This window comes from Ylistrum balloti, unplaced genomic scaffold, assembly GCF_031769215.1.
Source record: "Ylistrum balloti isolate Yb309-2 unplaced genomic scaffold, AGI_CSIRO_Ybal_v1 Utg369846, whole genome shotgun sequence".
In the NCBI taxonomy this organism is placed as follows: Eukaryota; Metazoa; Mollusca; class Bivalvia; order Pectinida; family Pectinidae; genus Ylistrum; species Ylistrum balloti.
Window position 1 is genome coordinate 445,666 of NW_026782001.1, and position 26,206 is coordinate 471,871.

Sequence of the window (26,206 nt, forward strand, 5' to 3'; positions counted from 1 at the left end):
CACTTTTTGTAGGTACACAATATAAGAATATGTTTTCCAGACTTTATGCTTCCATAAAGACTTTAACGATTCACAGTGACAGTAGTCATGCATAATTCCCTAAACCTGTGTTAAAAATACTGCGACTTCCATAATTATTTCTTATAACAACTAACTTGTGAAAACTGGGTAATCAAAAATATTTCTACTCAATTATCTTGCATAATTATTAAATAGTTATAATCTGGAGAAATATCATGAGACACATTCTCCATAACAAAGACTTTATTTAACATACAATAAAAAAATTCCTGCTTGTAAATAGGTTGTCTTTTAAAGAATTTGCCTTACAAATGAGGTTAGTATCCTAAATGAGATCTTATGTGGTCTAACAAGAGACCTTTTAGTTTCTTATGTAAAATTCATTATTAAACCAAGATGATAAGAGACATGAACATCTTCCTTAATCATCAATTACCAAGATTTACAAGAGTGTGTTATATTTTAGCATTAGAAAAATCATTTCAAGTGTAGCATACATGTACTGCACTAAAAAATAGAATTCAGGAAAAAAGATTTGGTACTGTTAATTAATATTGTTGGGCACCTTCAAAATTGACAGGCTGTGCTTTTGATAGCACCTATTTCCTTCATCCTGGGAAGATGACATAGTCCAAGGCTCTCTTCGTCACAATAGAACCCAGCCCTTAATATGGTTGAATCAATTTTTAATCACCACATGAAAGATCTCAACTACTCTTTCTCAATCAAATCAGAGGTCTTGCTGAAAGCCTTTGTTTTTGCTGTGATATGTTTTAAGGGTACAGAAAATACATGTTTATAAGGCATGAAATCCTTTGGGTTTCTTTGTTGAGCAATGGGTTGTAATTCTAACCACCAAAAAAAAACGTCAAAACTCCAGATTTTAGAAAGTGCACTTTCCTATCTTTTAAATCCCAAAAACCTGGAAGTGGTGACCATGAGTAATGCTTATTTATGGTTATAACCAAAGGCTTAGCTATAGGCAGCAAATCTAAATCTCTTCACAGAAAACGTTTAATTTGTAGCACATCTCAAAAAAACACTTTTATCTCTTCCTTTCAATTTCTGTTTTTTTATTTGAAGTCAGACTTCAATTTAATGATGTTATTTTCTTTTATCATCCCAGGTAATACTTTCCAAAATAACAACCTGTAATGTACTATCTATAGATTTTAAAATCTAAAACGGACACAATTTGTATACATTAATAGTAATACACTGACACTCCAAATATAGCATATAATCTTGATTAATTTACCAACTTCAGACTGACAATTCCCTCGATTAAAGCAAACAATAATTATTCTTATTGATGTAAAATCCAGCATATACACTATTTCAATAATATAAACATACCATTTAATAGAATACAATGCATATACATTTCATTTTTTTTCAATAATAAATTTAATTACATTTGAAACTGCAAAAAGGTGTCGACCAGAAGTTTAGGCAATGTATCATAATTAAAACTTGATGTACGTGTATCACATAATTTATCCTCCGATAAAACCATACTGACATGCAATACATTTTAATGTGGACTTGAGACTGTACTTATCTGTTACTATTAGAACATGTGTAAAAATCTATACAGGTGGTACCTGTTTTAACAATAAAGATGAACTTCATGGTATGTTTGCTTTAATAATCGCAGAGGCATTTCCATAATATCCAACAAAAAGACAGTTTTCCATTTTTTTCACTCTACAAATTGAATGTTCATCTTTTAATTTACAAATATTTTATACTTTCCTCCATTTCTGTGCTTTTCTGTGTTTGTGTTGCTTGACCATGACTTTTGTGTTTTAGTTTCTGGAGGAATATCGGTATGCTTCCAATGGAATCACGTTTAAGCAGGAATAGTCACTGGACTTTTTAACAGGTGTTTTTATCACTGCTTCATCCTATCATGATTTTATCACACTTAAGAATTTAGTAACCACATGTTTTATCAAAATTCTACACATCACATAGATTTCATTTGTCTGTAAAGAGCTGAAGATAAGCATCTGATATCAAAATTAGACTGAAAACATCAAATCGTTTTGAGGAGAACAAATAAACTGAGAAATGACTGAACAGAAAGATACTAAAATAAAAAAGCAAATAAAACAATAAATATTCTACAGATCTACACATGACAAATACTGTAAAAAAGAGCAGGAAAGTTGAGTATCATTTTCAGAAAGTAATATTTTCCCATTTATTCCCGTGTACTGCCTACAGTTGCTCTCAACATTGAAGTTGAATGCTTATAGGTCCGATATATCTTTAAACATAAGGTACCTGTCAGCTACCACTGTTACATTTGTCCTATTTGTTCTCATCGTGTAGAGAATCCACATTTTGGTTTGAACCTTCTTTTATAAAAAAAAAATAAGGACATTATCGAAAGTTGAAGATTCAAGAACAAAATGGCGAAATTATCAAATTTAAATACAATATTTGATTATCATTGAATTTCACATAGAATTCAGAACATGTCAATATAATCTAACATGAACAATCCATGCACTTTTTATTTACCTGTGAAGGTTAAATATATATATATATACATTCTCAGGGCTTGCATACCTATATATATATATATACAACTTGAACATGTATTGGTTTCAGGATTCTTACTACAATTTCTGTTTACATATGTAACCCTGTTATAATACTAGCCGAAATATATCACTCGGCTAGAGAGAATGTCGCTTTAGCTCAATCAGTTGAGCATCAGACTAGTAAGCCAGAGGTCCTGGGTTCAAATCTTAGCAGAGGCATTGAAATAAATAATGACCTGTTACACATACTTTCCTAATTACTATACAGTGTTGAAAATAACAATGGAACTTTACATGTAACAATTCATACAAGGCTTTTGTTAAACATAGAGCACCACATCTTTGGTATAAAAATTGTGACACATTGTTTTAAGTTAAGTTTGTTTCCAGTACAAGATCTTAAAAAATCCTCTAAACTGGACTCAATTAACATTAGTGAAATTAAAGATAATTAAATTATGTTTTATTTGTCTGTAATGGGAATATTTGTTAATACAAGGTTAATATTCTGTATGACTCATTTATACTTTATATAAATATAACATTTCATTCTAACCTGTGTATACAAATCTGATTACAGATCTGAATGTTTTAGTTGGAATTAAACTTTATGAGACAGATCATTAAAAAAATAAAATCATTATAAACTGTTAGAGAAAATAAAAATAACAATATACTACACAATATATACACAATTTCAGTCTGATTTTATCATGTGGTGTTATCTTTTTATGGTCAAATGACAATTTGAGTTGTTAAGGGCTAAAGAGTTTAAATACTGCATTCCACCTGATCAGCATAACTGCTCATGTGAATGCTTAATTAAATCCTGTAAATATTTCCTAATCTTAATGTGAAGAAGTTAAATTTAAATTCTACTTCTAGTGTTTTGCATCAAAACCACTAAGTATTACAACCATTTTTTTTCAAATATAAATTGTTTTCTGTTTCCAAAGTTTCTATCTCAACACCTTTCGTGTAAAAACTTATCCTTGTATCTAAGTTTATATTAAGTACATTCCTCTCATGTCTTGAGAGTAAGTGTTAATACAAAGTGTGTATATATATATATATATATATCGTCTGGGAAATGCCAGTAAAACATCTATCTGACATCCCAGATTTTAGTCAGAAATAGCATCTATAAAATTTCCTAAATCATACGAGCGAAAATTTTTGTTAAGAATACAAGTGTTTTATTTTATAGAACTGTGCTCAGGTAGATTTTTTACTGAAATAACCCTAACAAGCCTAGTTCTGAAGATATTTTTCTGCATTTTCTACATGTCTTTAAACATACAGTAAAAAATAATAATACTAGGTAGAGATCCAAACAAAAGACCTATACACTAACCTGTTGAGAATCTGGTGTAGTCTAGTATGTGTAAAGGAATTTTTAAAAATTACTTGGACAAGAAATAAGTTTTTTGTGATGATAAATATTTGTAACACAATTTAGATGTACATACATAAGTATGAAATGATGGACAAAGCAATTTATTTACAAAAGGATTAGATTCAGTCCACGGAAGAATTCACATATTCTAATGGCAAGTAATATTTCTCATAACAAACAAACAAATAAACAAACTATGTCTGTGCTCTACCGCCTATTTAACATTTTACGAAGCAAGTAACTTTGTTTCTAAGTTATAAATAAAATTGACATGGTTGACTAGATCCTTTCATGATTCTTTCGATTATTGCCCTTTGTTGTACCACCTTGAAAATCTAACCCCTCCCACTAAAATATCGAGAATATCTGTTAAATCCAAATCCTATTTTCGGGAAAGCTCTCCATCCTCAGATGGGTTCAGTTAATTCAGATTTGTTTCATCTGTGTTTACAAACATATTACATAAAATGAATTTTTCTGTTTGTACCAATATATCACATCAAGTGAGAGTCATTACTTGTATAAGAAATTCAAATTGGACAGAATCTGAGAATATCAAATGATATACACATAACATATAAAGTCCTATAACACTGCATTGGCACATGTTATACATCAAAGAAAAAAATAATGAAATGTACAAATAAGGTGCTGCACAATAAAAGCACTTCAGTACTCTGAAATTTTGTAGATCACCTGACCAATGTAGAGATTGTTATTATAAAAGGCTCCAATTAGCACTACTTTTGAGGAAGGCATAAATCCTCTGATACAACATTAAGAAAGTAAACAACTGTTAATTTCATTATTTCTGCAAAATTACATCCCTTCTGCATTAGGGTGTTGATAAAATTACAAAAATTTAAATCGTCGAAGAAAATGTCTACAGTAATTCACATTAGTCTGAGATACAAAATGTCACCAAAATTCACAGAGATTTAATTATCTTGGACCAGCAAGAACAGTTGTTAACAAATGAGTAACATAATTCTATAACAATATTAACCAAATAAGGGAATGACAGCCAACATGTGGATGCTTACATAAAAAAAGGGTTAGAAGGAGCAAGATAACATATGACAATAAGCAATGTTTTAACTCAAATAAATTGGACTTACAAAAATAATTACTAAAAAATAACAAAAAGCCCGAAAATTCAAGACATTTTTACAATGAGAGAATGTGATAAATGAACATGAAGTATAAACACAACAGTGAGCAGAAAAACTGTCTGGAAATGTTTTTTTTTTAATTTACTGACCTTCTGATGATATCTAAATTTCTCCATCTTCATATCCAATTTTATAATTTTGGAAAGAAAACTATTGACAGTTACAGATTGATAAGATAATAGATTACGAATGCTTTTACATGTACATTACTTAGACATATAATTAAAAGGGTATGTATGATGTTCTTCAATAAGTAGGGACTTAAGATCCTTTCAACAACCACTGTGCATTGCATTTTAAATCATACCATACCATCTTGCAGGAATCATCGAAGAAAATTGAACTCTTATGTTAAAAAAAAGGCAATAATTCAATACTTCAAGCATGAATGTTACTATTACAAAAACGCAGATACACTTGAAATATACATTTTTCAAATTGAAGCATGTCATTGCATATATACATTTTATGTTATGAAACCAACAATGCGTGTTAAAATCTAAATGTACAGATTTAAGTTTGGCTTTCGAGTACAAAATTCTTTAAAATAACACTACATTTATGGAAATATTCTGCAATATTTGAGGAAGATAGCATTTTTGTTGATTATTTATATACAACAAAAACAGAGAACTCCCTGTAAATGTGTTTTCCTTCTGAATGCATCTCTGATGATTATGATAATGACATAATTTAATGTGATATTGTAATAAAGATTTGGAACCATATAACAAAGTTTCAAGTGATACTGTATAAAACATACCATGTGATGTAGTATTACATAATACAATGTAATACACTTGAACAAAGTTTCAAGTGATACTGTATAAAACATACCATGTGATGTAGTATTACATAATACAATGTAATACACTTGAACAAAGTTTCAAGTGATACTGTATTAAACATACCATGTGATGTAGTAATACATAATACAATGTAATACTCTTTAACAAAGTTTCATGTGATACTGTATAAAACATACCATGTGATGAAGTATTACATAATACAATGTAATACACTTTAACAAAGTTTCATGTGATACTGTATTAAACATACCATGTGATGTAGTATTACATAATACAATGTAATACACTTCAACAAAGTTTCATGTGATACTGTATTAAACATACCATGTGATGTAGTATTACATTGTAACTATTTAACAAAGTATCATATGATAAAGTATTACATTAGATAATGTTATATCACATGACAAAAGTATCATGTGACATAGTTTTACAAAATATAATACGATACCATGTATCAATGTATCATGTGATGTTACAGAGTATCATGTAATACAGTATTACACAGTATAATGTGATGTTACACAGTATCATGTAATACAGTATTACACAGTATAATGTGATATTACAATGGGGAAACTAATGAACATATGAAGGTGTGAACATTGTAAATCTTTTAACAATTTAAATGTCTAATAATCTAACAAAAACAATTGCAATCCAATAATCTACTTATTGTCAGGATTATCAACATCCTAACTGTAACCGTCCGGACAGTGTAACGTTGTCAGGATTATCAACATCCTAACTGTAACCGTCCGGACAGTGTAACGTTGTCAGGATTATCAACATCCTAACTGTAACCGTCCGGACAGTGTAACGTTGTCAGGATTATCAACATCCTAACTGTAACTGTCCGGACAGTGTAATGTTGTCAGGATTATCAACATCCTAATTGTAACAGTCCGGACAGTGTAACGTTGTCAGGATTATCAACATCCTAACTGTAACCATCCTGACAGTGTAACAAATAGGTTGAATTCTGTATGTCAGTGATTTAGTGATAAGCCTATTTAACACACAGGTAGACTATTAATTGATCTACTTGGGTATCAGAGGAGCACCAATAAATGTCTGTCTCCACTGATCAACGAGTTTCGTTAAAACCAATGTAGCAATGACGACGATGATGATGACGATGATTAGATAAGATTCCCTGCGCTATAATGAAGTCCATAATGGAGGTGTTTCACTCTGCTACTGCTGGATTTGTGTAACTGTTTTGGTTCACAAACCCATTCTCTCTGTCTATACCCTCAGCGTTGCTTTATTCAACATAAGGGACAAATAGTGTACCATTACCCTTCCAGAAACCTTTCATGTTGCTTCAAGTTCTGTTAGTGACATATTCTCTCTGTCATTTCACGCTAAAAAAAAAAAAAAAAAACTTAGAACAAATCTTTAAATAGATTCTTTCCAAAATATGTTACTAACCATTCACCTAATAATGAATCACACATACCATAAATTGTATATCAACGCCAAATTTTCTTATTTGTACTTGTATGTTTCTACCTTTATAATTTTATAAATTTCAGCAAAAATATGATAACTTGATAATTGTCACAAGCAAAAGTCTAAATAATAGCAAAACAATAATAATTCTGTGGTACTGTACCACCAAATATTATTGTTGAAATATGGAATGCATATCACATATAATCAAACATCGAAACAGAGTATTGTATCCTTCTAAAGATATAAGCACCAATGATTATTTTCAAAAGAAAACTTACTAGTGGTTCTAGCTCCTTTTTCTCTACCAATTCAAATTCCTTGATGAAGTAATAGAAGTGTTTGTAGCATGTGTTGACATGAGCCTCCTATAAAAACAGACAACCAATAAATATGCCAGTCAGTATCCATTGGAAAAGTAAGTTTTCTAATTCAATTCTTAAATTTGAAAAATAGACACATACCTGACATAAAAATACCTAAGAAAGGTATACATGGATAATATGTTGATACAATCAGCTAAGGTGTCAGTCCACTATAAGTGACATTTAATTTTGTTATAAGAAAAGCTGAAAACAGGTCTGGTAATCTTCATGTATCATAAATTGTTGATATATAGCCTTATATGGTTCCTCAACTATAGTGAAATTAAATCTTTTTAGACATATATCTCATTTACTTATCAAGGATATTCCAACCAAATCAGCATTAATCTGGTAAGGACAGAAAAAAGCAGCAGAATGCATTTAAACATATACAACTGTTTGCTGTACTGTGACCTGACCTTCCTTCTCAAATACGCCCCTTTGGTGATGTGTGAATGAGGTACCCAGACCTCAATAATTACAGAGAAATACTGATTGGTGTATTACAATGCTGGTAAATCCTTTTTTCCCGATAACTCAGATTCATTTTGTTTAAATTTACAATAAAGGGGAAATTTTTTCATAAAAAAAGGTCCATGACCCAAAGGTTAAAGGTCAAGTCCGTAGATGTCAATGATAGATTTGGGAAATAGCTTACCGCCTCCAGAGCCAGTAATTTATCAAAATGGTGGATATACACATGAACAAAGACCCGGAACAGGCGTGTCAGAATCTTCTTTACTGTGGGGATGAAATTCTTTGGAAATGGCACACCTGAAAAAGGTGGAGAATTGTGTCAATGTAATTCATAACAATGTAAAACATAACAATGGAAAACATAACAATGGAAAACAAAACAATGTAAAAAATAACAATGGAAAACAACAATGTAAAACATAACAATGTAAAACATAACAATGGAAAACATAACAATGTAAAACATAACAATGGAAAACATAACAATGTAAAACATAACAATGGAAAACATAACAATGGAAAACATAACAATGGAAAACAAGATATTTTTTAATTCACTTCCTGATTAAAAAAAAGATAATAGAACTCATAAAACTGTTTACGTGAAGATTCTAGAGTCAGTTTTATTTATTTTACCAGTGATAAGCACTGCATAATTCATTGACGATATATTATAGAACTCTGATGCCAGGCCTAAATAGTACAGGTATCTTGATTTAATCAACAGCAAAATGTCTTAGCAGTCATCTTTTGAACTAAAATGAAAAAAAAATGTAATCAGAGCTGAAAATCATGTACAAAATTCAAACAAAATCCTACAATTTTGCATACTGACATTCAGACTGGCTCTATCGAATATCACCATTGCTATAGTGACATCATAAATTTACATATGTGGGAGTATATCCCTGTATATAATTACCACATTTTTGAAGTTTATTAGCATAACAATATTTAAGAAGAATATACATCAGAAAATACAGTATGGTTCAATTTACTGCAAATTTTAGAAACTGTATGATATTCTGGAATACTATGATATTCTGGAAACCCTGTGATGTTCTAAAAACCCTGTGATATTCTGGAACCTTGTGATGTTCTAAAAACCCTGTGATATTCTGGAATACTATGATATTCTGGAACCTTGTGATGTTCTAAAAACCCTGTAATATTCTGGAAACCCTGTGATATCCTGGAAACCCTGTAATATTCTGGAAACCCTGTGATGTTCTAAAAACCCTGTGATATTCTAGAAACCCTGTGATGTTTTGGAAACCCTGTGATATTCTAAAAATCCTGTGATATTTTGTAAACCTTGTGATGTTCTAAAAACCCTGTGATGTTCTAAAAACCATGTGATTTTCTGGCCTGTGATGTTCTAAAAACCCTGTGATATTCTGGAAACCCTGTGATGTTTTGGAAACCCTGTGATATTTTAAAAATCGTGTGATATTTTGTAAACCCTGTGATATTCTAAAAATCTTGTGATATTTTGTAAACCCTGTGATATTCTGGAAACCCTGTGATGTTCTAAAAATCCTGTGATATTCTGGAAACTTGTGATGTTCTAAAAACCCTGTGATATTCTAGAAACCCTTTGATGTTTTGGAAACCCTGTGATATTCTAAAAATCCTGTGTTATTTTGTAAACCCCGTGATATTCTAAAAATCTTATGATATTTTGTAAACCCTGTGATATTCTGGAAACCCTGTGATGTTCTAAAAACCCTGTGATATTCTGGAAACTTGTGATGTTTTGGAAACCCTGTGATATTCTAAAAATCCTGTGTTATTTTGTAAACCCTGTGATATTCTGGAAACCCTGTGATGTTCTAAAAACCCTGTGATATTCTGGAAACTTGTGATATTCTGGAAACCCTGTAATATTCTGGAAACCCTGTGATGTTCTAAAAACCCTGTGATATTCTGGAAACTTGTGATGTTTTGGAAACCCTGTGATATTCTAAAAATCCTGTGTTATTTTGTAAACCCTGTGATATTCTGGAAACCCTGTGATGTTCTAAAAACCCTGTGATATTCTAGAAACCCTGTGATGTTTTGGAAACCCTGTGATATTCTAAAAATCCTGTGATGTTCTAAAAACCCTGTGATTTTCTGGCCTGTGATGTTCTAAAAACTCTGTGATATTCTGGAACCTTGTGATGTTCTAAAAACCCTGTGATATTCTGGAAACCCTGTGATATTCTGGAATAATATGATATTCTGGAACCCTGTGATGTTCTAAAAATCCTGTGATATTCTGGAAATCCTGTGATATTCTAAAAATCCTGTGATATTCTGGAAATCCTGTGATATTCTAAAAATCCTGTGATATTCTGGAAACCCTGTGATATTCTGGAAACCCTGTGATATTCTAAAAATCCTGTGATATTTTGTAAACCCTGTGATATTCTGGAACCCTGTGATATTCTGGAAACCCTGTGATATTCTGGAAATCCTGTGATATTCTAAAAATCCTGTGATATTCTAAAAATCCTGTGATATTCTGGAAACCCTGTGATATTCTGGAAACCCTGTGATATTCTGGAAACCCTGATATTCTGGAAACCCTGTGATATTTTGGAAACCCTGTGATATTTTGGAAACCCTGTGATATTCTAAAAATCCTGTGATATTTTGGAAACCCTGTGATATTCTGGAAATCCTGTGATATTCTAAAAATCCTGTGATATTCTAAAAATCCTGTGATATTCTGGAAACCCTGTGATATTCTGGAAACCCTGTGATATTCTGGAAACCCTGATATTCTGGAAACCCTGTGATATTTTGGAAACCCTGTGATATTCTTGAAATCCTGTGATATTCTAAAAATCCTGTGATATTTTGGAAACCCTGTGATATTCTGGAAATCCTGTGATATTCTAAAAATCCTGTGATATTTTGGAAACCCTGTGATATTCTAAAAATCCTGTGATATCTTGTAAATCCCTGTGATATTCTAAAAATCCTGTGATATTCTGGAAACCCTGTGATATTCTGGAACCCTGTGATATTCTGGAACCCTGTGATATTCTGGAACCCCTGTGATATTCCAGAAACCCTGTGATATTCTGGAACCCTGTGATATTCTGGAAACCCTGTGATGTTTTGGAAATCCTGTGATATTCTGGAACCCTGTGATATTCTGGAAACCCTGTGATGTTCTGGAAGCCCTGTGATATTCTGGAACCCTGTGATATTCTGGAAATGCTGTGATATTCTGGAAACCCTGTGATATTCTGGAAACCCTGATATTCTGGAAACCCTGTGATATTTTGGAAACCCTGTGATATTCTTGAAATCCTGTGATATTCTAAAAATCCTGTGATATTTTGGAAACCCTGTGATATTCTGGAAATCCTGTGATATTCTAAAAATCCTGTGATATTTTGGAAACCCTGTGATATTCTAAAAATCCTGTGATATCTTGTAAATCCCTGTGATATTCTAAAAATCCTGTGATATTCTGGAAACCCTGTGATATTCTGGAACCCTGTGATATTCTGGAACCCTGTGATATTCTGGAACCCCTGTGATATTCCAGAAACCCTGTGATATTCTGGAACCCTGTGATATTCTGGAAACCCTGTGATGTTTTGGAAATCCTGTGATATTCTGGAACCCTGTGATATTCTGGAAACCCTGTGATGTTCTGGAAGCCCTGTGATATTCTGGAACCCTGTGATATTCTGGAAATGCTGTGATATTCTGGAAACCCTGTGATATTCTGGAACCCTGTGCTATTCTGGAACCCCTGTGATATTCTGGAAATCCTGTGATATTCTGGAACCCCTGTGATATTCTGAAACCCTGTGATATTCTGGAAACCCTGTGATATTCTAGAAACCCTGTGATATTCTGGAACCCTGTGATATTCTAGAAACCCTGTGATATTCTGGAACCCTGTGATATTCTGGAAACCCTGTGATGTTCTGGAAACCCTGTGATATCCTGGAACCCTGTGATATTCTGGAACCCCTGTGATATTCTGGAATCCTGTGATACTCTGGAACCCCTGTGATGTTTCGGAAACCCTGTGATATTCTGGAAACCCTGTGATGTTCTGGAAGCCCTGTGATATTCTGGAACCCTGTGATATTCTGGAAATGCTGTGATATTCTGGAAATGCTGTGATATTCTGGAAACCCTGTGATATTCTGGAACCCTGTGATATTCTGGAACCCCTGTGATATTCTGGAAATCCTGTGATATTCTGGAACCCCTGTGGTATTCTGAAACCCTGTGATATTCTGGAAATCCTGTGATATTCTGGAAACCCTGTGATTTTCTGGCCTGTGATATTCTGGAACCCTGTGATATTCTGGAATCCCTGTGATATTCTGGAACCCTGTGATATTCTGGAAACCCTGTGATATTCTGGAACCCTGTGATACTCTGGAACCCCTGTGATGTTTTGGAAACCCTGTGATATTCTGGAAACCCTGTGATGTTCTGGAAGCCCTGTGATATTCTGGAACCCTGTGATATTCTGGAAATGCTGTGATATTCTGGAAACCCTGTGATATTCTGGAACCCTGTGATATTCTGGAACCCCTGTGATATTCTGGAAATCCTGTGATATTCTGGAACCCCTGTGGTATTCTGAAACCCTGTGATATTCTGGAAATCCTGTGATATTCTGGAAACCCTGTGATTTTCTGGCCTGTGATATTCTGGAACCCTGTGATATTCTGGAACCCCTGTGATATTCTAGAAACCATGTGATATTCTGGAACCCTGTGATATTCTGGAAACCCTGTGATATTCTGGAACCCTGTGATACTCTGGAACCCCTGTGATGTTTTGGAAACCCTGTGATGTTCTGGAAGCCCTGTGATATTCTGGAACCCTGTGATATTCTGGAAATGCTGTGATATTCTGGAAACCCTGTGATATTCTGGAACCCTGTGATATTCTGGAACCCCTGTGATATTCTGGAAATCCTGTGATATTCTGGAACCCCTGTGATATTCTGAAACCCTGTGATATTCTGGAAATCCTGTGATAATCTGGAACCCCTGTGATATTCTGGAAATCCTATGATATTCTGGCCTGTGATATTCTGGAACCCCTGTGATACCCCTGTGGTATTTGTACGTACCAACTTTCACGGGGAATATTTCTTCATTGTTGATCTGTTCCTCCACCCATTCCATGAGATTGGAGATGTACTTCGGCGCAGCCAGGGAGGTGGGCCTCTTATAATTTATACCATCACACCAATAATAGTCATACCTATAAAGAATATTAAATACAACCAAAGTGAGCGGGGATTCACAAAGCAATTCTCCTAATTACCCAACCATGATTTTGAAATGCTATACAATTTCCCTAACCTGACCCTGATTAAAATATACAATACCATTTCCTTAACCCAACATTGATTCCAAATTACTATATAATTCCCTACTGGCCCTGAATATGAAACGACATACAGTTCCCCTAACCTGGCCCTGAATATGAAACGACATACAGTTCCCCTAACCTGGCCCTGAATATGAAACGACATACAGTTCCCCTAACCTGGCCCTGAATATGAAACGACATACAGTTCCCCTAACCTGGCCCTGAATATGAAACGACATACAGTTCCCCTAACCTGGCCCTGAATATGAAACGACATACAGTTCCCCTAACCTGGCCCTGAATATGAAACGACATACAGTTCCCCTAACCTGGCCCTGAATATGAAACGACATACAGTTCCCCTAACCTGGCCCTGAATATGAAACGACATACAGTTCCCCTAACCTGGCCCTGATTATAAAATGGTATAAATAATTTCATGCCAATGGGTGTTAGGGGAAGGGATGTCTTGGATACACTACTAGAAATCTCTCCTTGGTTGATCAACAACGATAATGCCTCACACCTTGTCATTCCTCTATAGTACATGTACATAATCTTTTCAGACAATACAAAACCAAAATCTAAATTGAGATATCATTTTCATGTTGTCCATGAAACTTATCTGTCACTTTAAACTACACTTTAAACAAAATGTTTTTTGAACATTTGAAAAGATCATGAAATTTAAGGAATAAGGTTTGGGCAGATTTTAACATGGCGTGTATAAGCGTGACTAATGAGTTATCCATCATGCCAAGTTGTCTAGTGGATGTAATTATATATATAATTAACTAGAATATCATTAACAGCTGGATTAATTTACTGTGCCAAATTAAATACAAAGATCCATGATGTTGTGCAGCATGCTAGCTGTCATATTATTTCATCAGAATTAGACTGGTGTACATGATTAATTTATTATACAAAAAATCACAATCCAATTATGTTTCCTAGGGTGTTACATATGCTCATCATGTTAAACGTCCAAATGGTATTTATATTATAACTAGTTTGGAGCATGTAATTACAATAAAAGCTTTTCATAATCTGCAATGTTTAAAATTTTTTAATGGAAATTTTAGCATTTTCAAATGAGTAATTTTAGTGATCGATAGATAATTGGCATTAAATTTCTCTTGCATGGGACATAAAAATATGGTCAGTTAAGGAAGGCTTGGTTTGCAGAAGTGAAAAAAATTCTATTCTGTATATATTACCGTTACATCAATATAAATTTATCCATGTTTTATGTATAAATTTACATCTACAATATGACTGACTATAAACAGAAATTTCATACAGTAAAAGTCTGTCAATACATTGCTAATGGTTGTTCTCTCTGGAAGTGTTAAGATCTGATGTATTTGATGAACTGTTTTGTTGATCAGTATATCAAAATGATCTTTCAACATGTATAAGTAGCCTTATGCTTGTATCTCTTAGTCACTTCTGTATAAACATTTGATAGGGTTTAATCTTGTCAGGTGATCATTGAACATCACATTCACTATGCCCTTTCTGACCAGAGTAGGTATAACATACAAATCCAACCCATGACACTTCTGCACCTGAGGCACAAAGTATACATCACATGTGCTGGCTTCAATGCTCACTGGTTGAAACTTGAGTCTTGATTGCACAAGGCCAGTTTGCTTAATTAATTTTCAATATAAATCAATTTTAATTCCGTACAGTTGGAGAAGGATCAGTTTGTGGAGATTTCCCGGTAACTTCTTAATCAATATGCCAGTGAAAACTGCATATATATCCCCGAAATATCAGTTTTTTGAAATGACAAAGAATGTCAAAGGATGACCATTTATCTAATTATAAAAGAACCCATATCAAACTGTTTCAAAGGATATCAACCTTTCTTCAACACATGTATACTACAGAAAACAAGAGTATAAGTGAAACTGATCTCCATGGAAACAATCTAATTGGACACAACATTTCAACAAAGCACCATAATTCTGTTATGAAAGGGTTGCAGGTCCTGAATTTGGTTTACTGCATTCTCTTGAAATGACCAATGTATATATCGATTTTCATGATCAAATTTTAATGCAAGGACATACTTTGACTCTCTGAAATGACATCTTTTGTTCCCTGACATGACATACTTTTGCCCCCTGACATGACATATATAGGTCCCCTGACAAATACTTTAGCCCCTAATATTGTATGTTTTAACCACCTGACATGACATACTTTGATCCTCTGACATGATATACTTAGATCCCCTGAATTGACAAACTTTGGTCCCCTGATATGACAAATTAGGCCTCCCAACATGACTTACTTTGGTCCCCCTGACATTGTAGGACAGGTCTGTTCTGTGCAGTATTCACACAATGTGCCATATAACATGTTGATTCTGTTGAAGAAGTCTACCACTGCAAAAAGAAATCAATTATACAGTAAACAATAAACAGAATCCATTTAATAATGATCAGTACACATCACATGACACTACATTTGTCTAGTTGTTACATTTCTCCAAAAGATAACTTCTATAATATTGAAGTATCTAAAGTGTTAAAATAAAGGAACAGAACAACATAACAACCTGTAATTAACTTAACAGTTCATACTGCATTTGAAAAGAATTGAAAAGTGTGAAATGTGAAGTATGGTAGAGGAACACCAAAGGAGTGTATAGATTTGGTCCTGATCAAGAGATCCCAAAGGAATCCTGGCACCCACCATCGTTTGATCTTTATATGCTCTTTGAAAGTTGGATCTTTTCCCCTCTTTTCTCTTCTCTTCTTTGCTCTTAATGATAAGACATTTGAACATTCCTTTGCAGAAATAGCAATGATAATCTTAACCTGCCAAATCCAAAATGGCCACCTGGAAGCCATTTTGTTTCTTTTGATCAGTCTCAAAATCGAACAATCACAAGGAGAGACCAAAGGGAACATGCATATGAAATTTGAGAGATACTCGTTCAATACCTTTTAAGAAATTTGAGAGATATTCATTCAATACTTTTTAAGAAATAGCAATAACAATCTTTACTAGGCAAAATCCAAGATGGCAACCTGTTGGCCATTTTGTTTTTCTGGTCAGTCCCAAACTCAAACAGGCACAACTAAGGACCTAAAGGAACCTATACAAGAAATCTGAGAAAGATCTATAGATTAGTTCTCAAGAAATAGTGATGATAAAACTTTCAAAGTCAAAATCTAAGACGTCCATCAGTCAGCCATTTTGTTTTTCTGATCACTTCAAAAATCAAATTGGCACAACTTTGGTCCAATAGGAACCTATATATGAAATTGAAGAAAGATTAATCCAGTTCTTCTCATGAAATAGCGATAATCCAAGATAGCCACCTTTCCGCCATTTAGTTTTCTGATCAGACCCAAAATCACATGGGCACAACTAGGAATTAAAGGGAACCTACATATGAAATTTAAGAAAAATCCATCTCTTACTTTTCAAGAAATAAATAGCCATAACAAACTTCCTTGAAAAAGTCCAAGAAGGCTGCCTGTCAGCCATTTTGGTTTTTTTGATCAGTCATAAATTCAAAAATGGGCACAATTAGGGACCAACGAGAAAGATCCATCCAATAATTCTCAAGAGATAGTGATACCAAAAATTGTTTACAGACAGATGGATGGACGACTGACCATGGACGCAGAATGATTTGAATAGCAAATAAAAGAGTTAACATGAAATTAATAACATGTCTTATTTGGTTTGGTCAGACCATCTGATGTGTTTTCCAAAATTTTTTTTATCTTGCCAGTATCTAAGTGTTGAATTCAGACCAGGTCCTGATGGCCAAATTCTTCTAAAATAGATCACTAATTCAATACTTGTAGGTTTAATTGTCTCTCATGCCAAGCAAACACTATTACAAATATATAGGTGTCATTTTGAACCTTTCAAAGGTATGATACATAACCTTAGTCCCCAGTGGCCAAACCTAGCAGTATAGGTGTATCAACTTCATGTGTATCAATCAACTGCACATTTCAAATTACATCTAGAGGATAAGGAAGGGTATAGCAACCACTTCCGTACTGTGGTACAGGGACCATAAGCACTTCTAGCATGGGGTTAAACATAGCATGGTCGTGTTTATTTCTTCATGGCCACCAATATCATAAAATGTATACTTCATTTAATACAAATGGCAAATTAAATTATACTACTTTATCATGATTATGTTCACCTTTTTATACCCTGCAATTTAATAAATTTTTCTTGAATGTTGTGTTCAAGGTAACAAAAATTTGTTAGAGATGTTGGATATCACTGTGTTAATGTTACAAGTATGACTGATTGCTGCTCATATACATACAATTTACTCTGTATTTGTTTAACGATGCTTCCTTTATTTGAAGTGAATAATTTATACAGTGTACAGACAAAGTTAGCTTAACTCATTGAAAAGTTGCACATGAACGATGACCTAATGTAATTATTTTACATCATTTCTCACTATTTTGACATAAATCTGTCTACTTTTTCATATATGCCACGATAAATTTTTTAAAAATTTTAACAGTATACTTTGGAGGAAATTGTGGTTTCAGATATTAAGTCAGAGGCTTGGATTTCTACAACTTGTCTGCCTTTTCATATGACATTAATTAGGTTTATTTTTACAGCACTTATGATATGTCAAACAAATTGTGGTTTTTTTTTTAAATTTATAAAGGATATCTATGTTTTCCTCGGGAATACTATATATATTTCTCAAATATTTGGCAGATAACCAATATTTTTATACAGGTAGCTTGAGTAAATCTCCCCCAGTTCAGCATAACCATTACATTCTCTATTGTACTTTAAGATATATTATAATTAGCAAAAGGAAAATGCAGTTGATGAAACACAACTAAAGGGAGGTAATTCAATTGCATTCAATGTTAAGCGGAAACCTAAAGCAAACATTTTATTTCAAAGTTCAAAGTTAATCTTCAAGTATAATACAACTAGAATATAAATCCTTCCCCACTTAACTTTCTCAATACAGCTGAACTTCATGATCTCGAATTTGTTTAACTCAAAAGACCCTGTTGAATTTTGAAGTAATTCATCAGACAAACGTGATAAACTCCAATACTGGTGCTTGGAAAAATCTAAATTTTCACAAAGTTCCGCCGAATACAACATAATGAAATTCAGGAAACAAATGTATTTTTAAAAAGATTATTTCTTATTTATCTCAAATTCCATTGCATTAGATATGAGATTTATAAAACTTGATAGGTGCTCTCTGAAAAGAAAATTTCATCTACTTTTTTATCCACAAATCTCATTATGAAATATTAATTAAAGCAAGAGCTTTCTAAAGACAGCCACTTATTGTTCAAAGTGACTATTAATTCAATGATTGTGACAGAATCATCTTATTCACTCCTCATGTACAGATAAACTACATTGTATAACAGCAATATGTACAAGGCATCTTATATATTTGACCCTATAGGCTTAGAATTTCAACTGATTGCAGGGAGTCTTTTCACTCTAAATCATCAATATGTAATGAAAAAGTTTACCATGAACAGCTATCCAGTCACAGCGATCCTCTCCAGGTGGTAGTTTTACCACCTCCTGAAGGTCAATACCAGAATTCAGAGATGCATTAGCCTGCTTGTGCAGTCGAAATTTGAGTGTCCCCTCCTCAAATATGCCGCGTTTTCTGGGACGAAATGTCTGAAATAGATCAGAAACAGACTGAAAATATTAGTAAAATATCAAAACAATTTCTCAAAATATCAGGAAGCAAGCTGAAATAACCAGAGAACAATGCAGACATTTATTTTCTGTATAGCAAGCTAAAATTATACAGAGCTGCAAATGTATAATACCTAAGGCCACAACCTGTAAAATGTATCAGTGCAATAAACTTCCAAAATACATTCAAATATATATGAATTCTATCCTAGATGCGTGTTATTTTATGAGAATAAGTCATTGGGTATTAAGTAACGAAAGGTCAAATCTTCCATCGTTAGATAAAAAGCATTGTGAAAAAAATCCTTATCTCTAGGCAGAAAAGTAAATTTGTCCTCATAATATTTTTTCATATATGTCCCTTGTGTAATACACCCTGGAGCATTTTTCATTGGCTGCACCATTCAGAAATTGATTATGATGTCATAATATGGATAATAATGTTACATAATTAATTTTGTCCTTCACATTTTTACAATAATATCTGTCAAAATAATAAAAAGTACCGTACCTTAAATTTGTCTTCATTTCATATGAGCTTTTTAAAAACTTTTTTAAAAGTTTAAATTTTTGTTCACATTCATCAACAAAAAAAACAAAAAAAAAAACAAAAAAAAATCAGAAACACTCTTTTCTTTAGCAATTTAAAACATTTCATTCCAAAGTAAAGTAATTGTAAAACTAGATGTGTTAGAATGCCCATCAGTAACCAAGGAGAAGTTTGGACCTTTTTAGAGAAAAAGAATCATATTGGAGTCCTGCAAGCAGAATCTATAGTCAAAAATTCTAAAATCAAATTCAAGATTTGCCTCCAAATTTCTTTTCTCAATTCCTGATGGTCTTGCTGGGCTTTTTCAAAATACATTTATTTTTTTATAAACTTTTTTAAAGATGGCCATGACTCTGGAAAAAAATATTGACCTTCACCAAATGTCAACTTGATTTGCTTATTATTACTAGTACACTGTATTACTATTATACTATTAGTATTACACTGGTAAAATACTAGCTGCAATATACAGCTCAGCAGAACTTCTCCTTAGCATGATCAATTGAGCATCAGACTACTAGTAAGCAAGGAGCCAATGGTTCCAATACTAGCGGAGTTATTGAAAGAAAACAATCACATCTGTTACAATTATACAACTACATACCAAATTACATTTCTATGGCTGTATCTGTATAAGAGTAAAGAATGAAAACAAAATTATTCTGAATGACAGACAAGAGTAACTTTCTATATCTCCGATCATAATATTGCAGGAGTATATTCATTTTTTTGATAATCAAAATATTTTACATAACTAAAAGTTTGGCTGAGTGATGGTAATATGACAAAGTTCTAATTTACACAGTAAACACTTGAGTTGTTCAGGAAGTAGCCAGCTTAAATGCAGACAGGATTTGTATGAGGACTTCCTGCTTTTGGTATTATCAATTTTTGTACATACTAGTGTGGTAAACATTAAACAGTGTCCATACAGACATACCAGGTACAGGCATACTGTCACTGAAACAGGAAATTTAGTATCAACAGATTAAATTATAGACCTGACAGCTGTATAGGACAAGCTAGTCCTGTTACAAGTTTTTCCCTTTACAATGTAAAATGGCTACTCTGTCTTATTGATATGTTTTTCTGAATTAAAATACCTGATAAAAAATGATAATACAAGGACAACCCCACATTTTGTGTTGCTATTATTGACTGTAATCAAAATTTCTACCTATTACATACAATTGAAACTTTTTCTGAAGGTTTTATGCTATAAGTTGTGTCTTGATACAACTTCTGTTTAGAAGACGTCAACAATTTTTAAATATGACAGAGTAGTCATCTTAAATGAGACATAGGTCCTAATTATAATCTGATCTGTGGACCATCCATACATTTACTTGGCTCTCAGAAAAGTAAGCAATTTACCTAAATGATGGTGTATAGATACTCAACTGGAGATCAACCTGTACTTCATGATTTCGATCAAGCACAGGGTAGATTGATGGCAGGTTATAAACCAACTTATGGCTCCAGGATAGGCCTACTAAACCACAGGCTAAGTGCTAGATTTATCTCTATGAGTAATAGAATGTATTGATACCATGTGACAAATTCCATAACAAAGATCAAGGACCAGAGCTTAAGATGAATATATGGGGCACTCATAACATGTCCAAAACTGCTGTACATTTTCTTAAGGGTATATATAAGCTTATACTCCTCGAGTATTTGGGCAGTTGTTAAATGCTAGTACACTGATATATAAATATATTACATTTTCTTTATAGTTCACACCATGTACACCTTGGATTTAATTAATATTATGGTAGATTTATTCAAATGGTGAAAGATAAAAAGACTCTATTAGATTCTTACCCTATTTTCACTCTCTTGGTAACAGAGTGAAAATCAAATTTCGGGAAGAGCTATTTATCAATTCTCAAAAATTTACATTTTTTTTTTCTGGCTAGCCCAGATCACAATTTCCAAAATTTTGGTTAATCCAAATAAAAAAATATAGTTGGTTCTCAAAATCTGATCGAGTCCTACATGAAAAAATACCAGGACTTGAATATCTATGTCCAAAAAAACACGATACTATACAACACCTCTACTACACTGCTGTTAACTGGAAAATTTGCTTTTATTGTTATTGTTAAATTTTTTAATTAAAGTGTAAATATTTGAATTGTATAAAATATACATTTTCGGGAAGAAAATTTATTTCCATGAAATCTCCCTTTGTTTTGAAATCAAATACATGTTGAATGCAAATTTTTTAACCAATGTACTAGGAATGATTTTTTTTCAAATAAAATTTGGTGTAAATTAGCACCAATTTCCAATTAGAATGATGCCAAACTGAAATGGCACATCACAATCTTTGCATTTTAACTTATTTCTTACACATTTATCTATACACTAGCTGTAAAATCATGATTTAATGCGTAATTATTCATGATTATAATTCTGAATTCCCAGGAAAAGAATAACAATTTTTATTTTGTTCTGTTTACTTTGTTGTAATAGCATAACATACAAGGTCAACAAAGAAATCACTTCATCATTACATACATATATATTACTTATTAGATATGTACTAGTATCTACATATAAATTAATTAGATAAAACTATATAGCAATATCTATAAATAACTATATATGTTTTGATATCTATATATAAATATAGATATCTATACATCTACTTAAAAATACTTAATGATACGTATGCTAGTATCTATATGTCTATAAATAAATCAATATCTGTATATAAATTCATCAGATATTTACCAAAAACTATATATGTATTATTAATGATAATGTTGAGAAATTCTAGGTGTCTTTTCACTACAGCCTTTTTGAGGAAGTGGCAGTACAATGATGATTAGGTGATTCGGTGCCATATGTTCAGAGTTTGTGACCCAAATATATCAAGAGTTTGTGACCTGAATATATAGGGCAGGAATAAAAAAATCACATCCCTTTGTCAGTTGTGTTAAAATGTCAAAATATTAAAGAATTAACACAATGAATCATTTACAGTAAGGTATGTTGATCTAACAGTTTCAAATTTGAATTACTGCTGTCCTAATTGTAACCAAATATTTATCAATATCAAAAGATAACACATTTATAACAGATGAAAATAATCTAAACATGTACATTGTTTATCAACCTGAATAAAACTTGGATCATGTATGTATACAAGACTGCAGGTATCTGGGTCAAGCTGAATACCAGTTTATATCATCATATACTTATATATAGTATGAAAACTAATGCTTATTTATTTACTGAGGTCACCTGAAATGATCTAACTCAATATTACATGTGTATCATACATAGCTACAGGGCATACAACATTCAAGTACCTTGATGGGGATATACAGAATGAAAGTTCTCAGCATTAGAAAACTTCCTCATTGCCATGTCACACCAAAATTATATGAAGTAAAATTTTACAATAAATAGTGCTGCATGTACCTGGTACATATTTGTAATAACCACTACTACAGATAATATATGTATTAGCATGGAAACAGAATATTTTAAAATGACTAGATCAAGTTATTATCATATCAAAATGTCCTTTTGTTAAAGTGCGTGTTACCACCTGAGACTGCATATGCTTACTCAAAAAGACATATCCATTTTTTTTTCAGAAAAGATAATTAACTATGTAATGTCATTTAATGATTAAATATGGTATCATGAACATCTATTAAAGAATTTAAGACAGATTTCTGAACTTTCTTTAACATTAGCAATGTGAACTGAGTTGACCATTCATAATCTCCAGTTTGTTTATTCTGAAGGTGTCAAATGTCCATGTTAAAAGGATATTCCGCCCAAGATAATATTTCATAAGATGGCTTTTGAGAAAACTGTACAAAAGCATCTACTTATATTCATATGGAAATTGTACAACTCGAATTCCCAAAAAAATCAACTTTTGCTATTCATTTGAGGAAAATTCCATGTAGGTCTAGCTAGATCTGATTACAAATGTTCACGCTGCCCTGATGACGTCACAACAGATTTCTGCCTGCATAATACACTGTAAACAAACAAAAATGGCGACTCCCATGGAGACACGATTTGGGCAAGAGAAAATGGTTTCTACATCAAAGGAAAATAGGAGAAACTAGAAATGGGCCAGACAAAGCTCACACATCACAATTGGTAAACAGTACAAGAGGTGGCAAAAGAACTACCAGTACAAAACAAAAGATGCAGCGCAAATGTTCGACAACTGATATATTTGTTTTTGCATCATTGCTTTCAAAAGGATCATATGATAAACAAACTATATATACAAATTCTAATCTTTAACTGGTTTGGGGGTCTTTCCACCAATTTCGCCTGTCTCAGGTGACCACAATAAGGATATTTTAACGCATACAAAAATTTGAATAGTCATAAGAGATACATTACAAACAATTGAAGCAACAAAATACATTTGCAACTTGAGCAGAATCTCCTTTTAAATAAATGTACTTGTGTGATTAAAAGCAATGGTACACAACAAATTTGTTTTTGACACCTACACTTTTTCCTGGTTGAAAATGGGATTTTCTTTAAGCAGTCAAAATGGAAAAGTTAAGCAAAAACTTGGGAATACAAATTTCTGAATTGGATAACAATTGCCTGCAGATGGTGACATAGTGGTAGTTTTGTTAATGTGTATATTGTCCCAAAGACTTTGATCATCATTTTACAACTGTCTGCATTTGGCATGATAATACAATTTATAGACTGATACACAAATGATCCATATGAACTGCAGAATGAGATTTTATCCATTAATTTTGTAACTATTAATTACTTAATGAAGATTAATCAGTATAATATCAAAATAATTGCAACTAATCACCAAGAGTCTTAATTATTCAAACATTTGATGATATTGTTCTATTGTTATTGAGCCTGAGTTTCTCCGAATATTTGACATTTTGATTATCAGAGGAATGTTGTTGACCAGACACGTCCATCAAAGTGTCTAATACCTAGTGAGGGATACTTGAGGAAACTCTTTGTTACAATTGTTTATTACTAGTATTATTACAAACAATCATCATGATTGACATATATGATTCCTGGGTAACTGTGTTATTTACTTCCTAAAATGACACCCTCTTAAGATGAAGACAATTCATATTGAGTGTAGAAAACAGTGTGATGGGTTACTGTCATAAGAAGGAAATAGATTGAGGGGAAATTCTCTAAGAAGGAGAAGAGACAGTCATGACAGTAAAAAGAGAAGACTAAGAGGGAAGCGATGTAAGATATTGCAGTTTCACATATAAAAATACATGCCATCAGTAGCCATATTGTATGATGCAAACTTTCTCACTGAATCAGTGTGTAACGAACTTCAATGTGTATTGTTTTGACCGACTTGTTGAAATGAAAACAATACCTCAATCCTTCAAACAAAGTGTGTAAAAAGTGATTACAATTGAAATTTAGCGTACAAGATGTAAATGAATTGCTTGAAATGTGTCATATTTTCTTAAAGGTAGGATAAATAATTAATGAATAGTAATGTTTAAAAAGAAAACCTACTTTTTGTTTACTACCGAAAAAGTTTGCGAATGCCATCCTCGCAGCCATTACCGCTGTAGTCTTCGCGCATGCGTTAAATAGGTGCGTTCGATTGTAAAACAATTTGATGCTTTCGATTAGTTCCCCTTTTTGCTGACCGGAAGATTACTTATTATTAATGCAAAAAGGATATTCAGAGTTGTGTGAAAACATTATATCATATGAGATATGCTATATGAAATGTGAGATATACATTAAGATATCACATAAAGAATCCGATGAGATACGATTAAAGTATAACCTATATTTTATATGTTCAAATTTTGAGGATTTCCAGATAACATGTGGATTGTGTAAACAGTAACTTATATAAAAAAATCTTTATCACAAAATGACTGTTTTATTTGCGAAATAAGGTTCCCAACTTAGCGTTATTCATGTCTCATGTGAAATGCTAATTAATTTACTATCAATATATTTTAGCGGTAATCAAAGACCAAGACAAAAATAAAATCGCGGACAGATAATAACCATTACGGGACAAAATGCACAGCAGCAAAATAAATTTCCGACAGATAAAATGTCCTACTTCAATACTGTTTCGCCATGTTTTACATCTGTTTTGAGATCAATACAAATACGTATATCTTAGGTTAAGGTCACGATGCTGTTTAAATGATACATGTAAGCGTGTTCTTGTTAATACAATTAAAGTCCAATTGTTCTCTCATTTTCCATAGTTATTACACAGGCCTGTGCATTATTTCATAAGGTCTCTATTTAAGCATTACAATTCTAGTGTCAGACCCAAAGTAATTAGAATTAATAAAATCCGTCAAATTGATTAAAAGAAATGATCTACGGAGACAT

At 32.5% G+C, this 26,206-nt stretch overlaps 1 protein-coding gene across 1 annotated transcript; it reads right to left on the bottom strand.

Annotated features, from left to right (window-relative positions):
• Positions 1-6,373: 6,373 nt before the first annotated feature.
• Positions 6,374-25,405, bottom strand: LOC132545399 (MOB kinase activator 3B-like). Its single transcript, XM_060209089.1, has 7 exons — positions 25,358-25,405; positions 19,116-19,272; positions 15,899-15,992; positions 13,349-13,482; positions 8,429-8,544; positions 7,687-7,773; positions 6,374-7,317 (listed from the first exon to the last, which is right to left on the bottom strand). Exons 1-7 carry the CDS (start codon positions 25,403-25,405, stop codon positions 7,288-7,290), a joined length of 666 nt encoding a protein of 221 aa, XP_060065072.1. The 3' UTR covers positions 6,374-7,287.
• Between the last annotated feature and the right edge of the window lie 801 nt (positions 25,406-26,206).